Here is a 7,859-nt window from a genome sequence, read left to right as displayed (position 1 = left end):
GGCTGTGAGTGGAAATCGAACTGTGGTGGCTGCTTTCATTCGTGAACCACCACACGACCGCTACTCCAAGAGTACATGACCACATGCTGACATTACCCTAATATACATTCACAGTGACATATCTCTCCACATTACGTTTGCTGTATAGCGACATATAGATGTAGTACTTTAAGTTACTATGCATTCAGCACACGTTTGCAAAAAAGCTACATACACATCGACATTACATGATGATAATACCAATCCTCTGTGAACGTAATGCGCTATACACAGACTATCACGCGTTCACACGTGCAACGCTTAATCGTGATAACTGGGTTTATCGGAGTGGTTTTGACAGGGCACCCCCAGTGGAAACTGGCCCTGTGCAGCACAAGGTGTTTCAGCACCTTGGCTGCCAGTAAGTAGGGGGTTGCCGACGGTTGCTGTGTATAGTCGTCCCAACTGAGTCATACGGAAACGTTTGACTCACACGTGTACATTCATTCAGTGCACGTACACAGGGGCGTATCAAGGTTCAGTAAATACTGTAACGTATTTGCAAGGTGTTGTTTCCGTGATGCAATTGTTAGCACACTGGACTTGCAAATGAGAGGTGGAAATAATTGACCCATTCCTTGTATCTCCCCGCCCCTGGTCACTCAGCAATACAGTCTGTTCTCCTATAACGCGTTCGTAGTTGCGTTTCTGAAGAACACGGCGTTATGGAAACATCGCGTTTTAATATATATAGGCAAAGCGCAGTCCCCGATAACATGCGAGATGCGTATGCAGGCTGAACGTCGGTAGCATCTGGAAGCATCGAGCAACTATCCGAGTTGTGTGACGTTACGGCCACGGCAGCCGTCCGACCGCTTTGTTCCTAACTCGCGCGACGTAATTCTTTCTGCTGTATCCAAATCGCGTTATATCCAATTCGCGTTATAAAACAGGAGAACTGACTGCAACATATAAACAGTTACACCACACTACGTCGATTGGCAGGGCGCGTCGTTTGCGGTAAAGTGTGGGGAATCCCACTTCTTCCGAGACGTCTCTGGCCAAACGAGGAAGATTCGGCCAAAACTACTCGGGATAGAGGAGCGTTCTAGAGCCCACTCTAGTAGAGACCCTTCCGCCAAAAGTTGCGTCGGAAAGCACTTTTAGCGCTGCACTTTTACCTTTGTATGAACCTTTGTACTGTTAATCGCATAACCCCAACACAGAGGCAAAGATCCCCCGTATAGCCTTAACAGAATGTTGAGGGAAGTGCTGTGAGCGAGCACCTATGAAGGCCAGCACATCACACGAGGGGGTGGGTGGCCAGCACCACGCCCGACCACATTTGTCTCCGCAGTGGCGATGTTTACACACCGTACCAGGTACTAATTTCAGGCTAAGTCGACCTAGGGAGGCCCAGGACCAGTTCAGATATTCGTCACTGATGTTCAAAGCGCAGCGCGCTAACTGCTACACTACCGCTTCCCACAACCAGTACACACACACGCACACAAACAATATTTATAATGTTTGGATGGAAGTTTTTCAATTTCCTGGAAGGTAATGACCCGAATGATTATGTTTGTTGCATTGCGTCCAAGCAATTATATATGTTGTGTAATCACGTGTCATGTAGCTCGTGGCATTCTTCAAATCCAGTACACGTTTGAATTTAGTTGAGTGACCAATACAAACCCATTTTAACAAACGTTTTAAACTCTGACCCATCCACAGGCTTTGCAATACAGTCTGGACGCATGTATGATGTGTAACTGATTGTTATGTTCATAATCAGTGCAAAGTTGTGGCCGGTACGGTCTGGGAATGCTGCTCCGGGAATTATTTCAGCGTGCCACATTCATCTCGCCGTCTTTTGTCCTCATGATACTGCATCATATTTTTTGTCATAGGATTATTGCAATGCAGGGTACAATAATACGTATAGGATTATTATAGATAAGTGTACCTTGTACTCTAGTGGCATTGCCAGCTGACACCGATAAGCCCTGCTCCAGGCCAGCTTTGTAACGTTCTGGAAAATATTCAATGAGACATTAAGCCCCGATGATAATTTTCTGTCTGCGCATCTGGCGTCTTTATACTGTGTTAATGTTATTGCCATGATTATTTTTCCATCTGCAGTTGGCAAAACGAATTGATGCAGAGACCCAGGGCGAGAAGACTCCACCCCAAGTGCCGCAGGTTCCAGGGTCCAGAGATTCTGCCGTCATCCGCCTGAAAACCTTGGTCCCCCAGACCACAGAGAATTCCAGAGAGATCAATCAACCCCGTCGCTCTACAAGGTCCGCTGATCACCAACTACTGTCCATTGATATCCTTCTTCCAACCAAAGTCCGCTGGCCCAATACCCTGCCAACCTCCACCTACCACCAGGACCCTCACACCTCCACTAGACAGAGCCTGCTGAGAGCCACCATCTAAAGCTCACTTACAGACCTACCGAACTTCCCCACCCACCCAAAACCCACCACACACCCAGGACCTGTCCGTTCCTCTCTCTTCCATCCCCCAGGCCCCCCACTTCTCACACCAGCCCTCCCAGCACTCCACCTCCACCGCACCCTGCAGAGCAAGGCCGCGCCATGCAGGGCGACGCGATGGCTTTCGCGAGCCGTGTGCGCGAGTGGAGCCGTGCCGAGTGCTACCACGCCCAGTGCCGCCACTCGTCGCTCATCTTCTACCGCGCCGTGCGCGACCGCCGGCCGCCGTGGGCCCTGGAGGAGCTGCGCACGATGGGGGTGTTCCACTGGGAGCGGGGTCCGCATGCGTCACGCGCCGCCTACACCCCCAGCGAGGCGCTGCTCTACGCCATCGTGCACGACCACCGTGCCTACGCGCGACACCTCCTCGGTGACGGGCCCTGCCTCGCGGCGACGCAGGGTCAGCAGATGCTCAACTGGCAGGGAGATCTCGAGAACCAAGAGAGATCAATGGAACACCAGCAAGTAGCTTCGAATATTCAACAGGAGGCTCAAGACCAGCAGCCGCAGGTCAGACAAAGCATTCATCAAGACGGACTCCAACAGGTGTACCATAAGAACCAGAATCAGCAAGGTCACCACCAGCAAAGTGTGCAGGACTATCAAACCCACCAAAAGCTTCAGCAGAAGCTGAGTCCCCCTTCTGCCCTGGCCCCACCGGGCCCCGCGTTTGGCGCATCACACCTGGCCACGGCTGTACGCTACGACCGCGTGGAGTTGCTGCTGTTGCTGCTGCGCGTGGCGCGTCGCTACTGTGACTCCTTTCGTCTCTCCGACTACGTGAACGCGGCCGAGGTGACGCCCACGTGGGGCCCTGGAGCCGGCAGGACCCCGCTGCACCTGGCGTGCCAGCTCGCCAAGCCCGAGTGCACGCGCATCCTTCTAGCGCACGGGGCGCGGGCCGATGTGGCGGACATGCAGGGTGAGTTTCCGCTGGACGCCCTGCTCGAGCCCCTGGAAGGTCCCCTGGGGTCGTCCAAGCGAGAGGGAAATGGGGGACCAGTTCCCCCTGGGTGTAGGTCTTGTCAAATTAATAATAACCATCGCCAAATCCACCCCCATCGTCGTAGTTCACTGACCAACCAGGACCTCCACCAGAGGGCCTCCCAGGTCCGGCACGAGACGGCCCACAGTGAACTTAACGAGAGGGCTGCCCGGAATCTCAATGAGCGGCCCTGCCAGGACCTCCACGAGTGGAACCGTGGCAACCTCAATGAGCGGGCTCACCAGGATCTCCACGACTGGGCCCCCCACGACGCCCTGGCACGTGCCCGCTGCCTGGAGCTCCTGCTCCTCTTCTCGCCGTCCGGGGGTCGCGGCCCCCCCAGCTCAGGGTCCGCGCGCGCCCTACTGGAGCGCGCGCCCGAGCGGTGGTGCGCGCTGCTGGGCACCGAGATGTGGATGCGTGCGCTGGGGCGCTCCCCACCAAGCCTGCGCGCGTGCGCCCTGAGGGAGCTCCTACGCGGCGGGGAGCGTGCACGCAGCGCCATGCTCGATTCCCTGCCCATACGCCATGGCATCTAGCCTCGATATCCACGGAAGTTCCAGACAGGCGTCCGTGTGGCGGCACCAGATGGGCTTCATTGGAAGTTCCAGACTTCTTGTGAAAGCACCGGGAGAGACTTTCGTGAACGTTTCAAACTTCTGTGCAAGCTCTTGACATCTGTGGAAGCCCCCGGACAGGCATCCACTGAAGTTCGAGGCATATATAGAAGGGCGATTCCACGCCTTTAGTTCAGCACTTTAGTGGGTAAGGGTAGGACTGGTGAATCATAAACGTATTTTTTTCGAGACTCCCAAATGCACTGGTGCTGAGAGGTTTCTTCGAGATGGTCAGTACAACAAAGTGGGTTCAGCAAATGGGTTATGTGCAGACTTTTGCATGCAATCTTCTCATATGTTTCTTAGGTTTGTTCAAGTACCCCAAATTCCTCACAGATGTAATGCAATGATCAAAAGGTATTGGTCAAATATCTGAAAGCTGGGCTCTCATGGAAAAAAAGTGTCTGTGGAGGCTCAGTGACGCTCATCAATACGAAACACCTGTGGAAACTCCTGACATTTGTAAGCCCACCCTGCGCCTGACATCCACAGTAATTTTAGACATTGATGTGTAAGACTCCCGAGACAAATGCTATCTTATAATATCGGTGGGATTAACTTGTAATTGGCGGAAGTGCAGAGCAAACGAAATCTGTGGGATTCCCAGAAGTAAGCACACAAGCGTCTTTGCGATGACGACAGAAAGTGTAGCCCAGTTGTTGCCTCGACTCCGGCCAATGTAGCTCGTGTTGAGAGTTTTATTACGGATGTCAGGCAATGAGGAATGCGGAACATATCGGACTTTAAAAGGGGAATCGTGTGAACAGTGCATTCAATAATGCATGACGGGTTTTATTTCTGACAATGATGTACCCTTTGGGTGCCAAAAATGAAAACAAACAGGATTTGCTTTTGTTGTCGCTGATTCAGCAGATACCTACGAGAAGGCAATGGCCTCTTGTTTCAATGTAGTCGTTCCACGCATATTATGAACTTTGCCACGACTGGTACAGCCGTCGCTGCATTGCTGCCTCGGCTTCCAAGAATCTCACTCCTCCTTACACCCTCTTCCAATGTCCATTTGTGCAAGGGCACCACCATCTTTTTGCACGTTATTCAGAAGCGACATTTGGAGTCGGGGTGGTGGGGGGGCAAGTGAGAATATATTTCATACGATTTGCAGGGTCATACCCCACTCACGATGCGCTATTCACCAGAATCGCGATGACGTAAATGACACAATTGATTAAGCCTCCATTGCAACACACTGGCGGTGCAGCACTCTCCATGTGCCATGTAACTCTCACATGAAACATGCACTGCTAGAACTTATAAATGCAAAATTATAGTTTTAGGAGATATTTTTGTAGTTGCCACCGCATGTGACAGCTGCTCACATCGGAATGTTTACTAAACGGGGAGTATTTAAAGGTATTGGTTGCCTCCTTGTATTCCTATTTTAAAACTAAGCCCACTATGTGAGTGCAGATGGGTAGAAATGTAACGAGTCACTGAGACGCGAATTTAAATTGGTTCGTATTCTCACGATACTGCACGTGAACCTCCATCGTGCACTTAAAATTATTGGTGGGTGTTCAGTGTCGCAACTAAATAGTAGGCCATGCGTGGCTGCGTCATGGTCCAAATCTGCCAAATGCAACCAAATTACTTGCAAATTACCTAACTGGAACAACCAATAGCGAACATGGCCCCCTTGCTGGCAGACTAATGCCCACCTGCAGGCAGGTGATTTGTTCACCTTGTGCCACACAGGGACAAGCTGCCAATAGGGGGCTCAATAGGCTAAATATATATAACTGCAGTGAGAGGTTTTGTTACGTTATAGGTGCAATATAAATACAAGTATCATTGTTATTTTATGCTTTTTATACCACTAAAGATTCCACAGATGAATGCCATCTTGGAATTAGTTTCACCACAATGGCAGAAAAAATATCGGTTCGAGAAAACAATGAATCTATGAATTTTGATAACGCATTGAATCGTAGAGAGTGTGAATTATTACATCCCTACAGACGGTCGACTGAGAAGGGTGCGGAAGGCGTTAGACAAGTTTAGAACCCCGCCTGCATGCCATACATATCCAGCTGACACAAACATTTGGTTGGAAATGCTGTGCAGAGAAGCTGCGGTGGCTAGCAAGCAGGCTTTCATTGGTGTTCTTTTTATTATCACAGTTGGCTGCTGTAGGACTATTTTGGGCCTACAGTGCAAAGCGGCCAGCGATTGATACATTGTTTCCACGGCACAGTTAACTCAAGTAAACTGGAGCTGGCCTGAGCTGGCCTGATTTCTCCTCGTTGGTACAAAAAGATAAAACTAAAATTGTCCTTTTCAAGATTTTCCGAGTTACTCGAGTTATCACATGGGATTGGCAGGTCTTCCTGAAGAAATAAAGTCAGGGTAAGATTCTCCTAGTTGTGTTAGTTGCTGGTATATTCAGTCCTGTCTCTTCTTCTATGGCTGTCACTTCTCACGTGGTATTCACAAATGGCAGGAGCAAAGGTTTCCTACGAATTCTAATGCGGCGTTCACTACCACCCGCCTACATCTTTCATTGACATGTTTGGTGGCATATTTACGCTTGTCCCAAAAATCCTGACAGCAGGGAATTCAGGCCAAGACGGCGAATCGTAATTGACATAAAAAAAAACACATTGGGCTGCAGCTCGAATTGGGAGCCCAACTCGAGTTGACAACAATAGGGACAAACGCAGCGGGGGCGGCAACTCGAGTTGGTTCCAGAGTTACGTGGCTCATGGAAACGCACGCGGCGGGATGTCAAGTTTCTTAGGCCCTCGGAGCCTCCTTACTCCTGAGTCGCAATATTTGTGGTCCTTGCCACAGGCGTGGCTGTAGGGGAGAACATTGCCGACCAGTTAGATCCAGTGCAAAGGCTGCTCGTGGCAAGAAGACTGTAATAGCTGGTAATAGACAGCCTTACTATTCAAGTCAAGGCCGTAATTATAATATATATTGGGGGGGACAAATCCGCCCCAATATTCAAATATGCTCAAAATGTCCCCCCCCCCCCCCCCAATATATTGCTATAAAATAGATTTCTGTTTATATTATTGTGGTTATGGTTGTACTTTATTAATCCCTAATCTCTGCCGTTACATACAATGAAACAAGAAAATGTCAAAATAAAAAACAGAGCAATGTAATACAATACACTATTAGACATTATTGTAAAAAAGAAATAAAACGTCCATCCTATGTGTTAGTAAATTAGTTCTCAAATTGAGATTTGTTTCTGGGGAGGAGACCCTCAGACCCCCTGGAAGATTTGGTCGGTCCCCCCAATGTTGACTCCATGGCTACGGCCTTGATTCAAGTGTATGCCATAATGCTGTAGCTCTATCTCGTCACCCCGTGCCTACCTGTTATGTTGTTTTTATGTCACATACGGATGCCAACGGCACTTCTAATACCATCAGCAACATGTCCGGTGCTCGATGCGTTCTTCCCAGACTTTTTCGGCTACTTTGCAAGACCAGCTCTGTGCCAATCTTAACCAAGATTGAGCTGCTCAATGTGCAGTCTGCATGAAATGAGGCCTGCGGTCAAGGCACGATCGCACCCCCTCCAAGAACAGTTTAATTTGTGCGCCGTTATTGAAACCTGTCACCAAGCATTTACCAAAATCCGACAATCGCTCCCTTACAGCGCAAGCAGAACACAGCGGTGTGGCTAGTTATGGGACTCGCCTTCCACGATCGTGTCACACCTGCTCTTCGAGAGTTGCGCCGGCTCCCAGTACACTTTTGCATCGAGTATATACTCTGCTGCCTATTAATGCACATGGCCTATATA

The 7,859-nt window shown here is 49.9% G+C and overlaps 1 protein-coding gene across 1 annotated transcript; it reads left to right on the top strand.

Annotated features, from left to right (window-relative positions):
- The first annotated feature begins 2,486 nt into the window (after nt 1–2,486).
- On the top strand, nt 2,487–4,143 carry ANKRD9 (ankyrin repeat domain 9). The gene has a single exon (XM_078594723.1). It carries the CDS (start codon nt 2,583–2,585, stop codon nt 4,002–4,004), a length of 1,422 nt encoding a protein of 473 aa, XP_078450849.1. The 5' UTR covers nt 2,487–2,582; the 3' UTR covers nt 4,005–4,143.
- Nucleotides 4,144–7,859: the final 3,716 nt, after the last annotated feature.

The sequence above is a fragment of the Lampetra planeri genome, chromosome 5 (genome assembly GCF_965212315.1).
Source record: "Lampetra planeri chromosome 5, kcLamPlan1.2.h2, whole genome shotgun sequence".
Classification (NCBI taxonomy): domain Eukaryota; kingdom Metazoa; phylum Chordata; class Hyperoartia; order Petromyzontiformes; family Petromyzontidae; genus Lampetra; species Lampetra planeri.
Note: the sequence above shows the minus strand (reverse complement) of the source record. Positions and strands in the feature narration are given on the sequence as shown.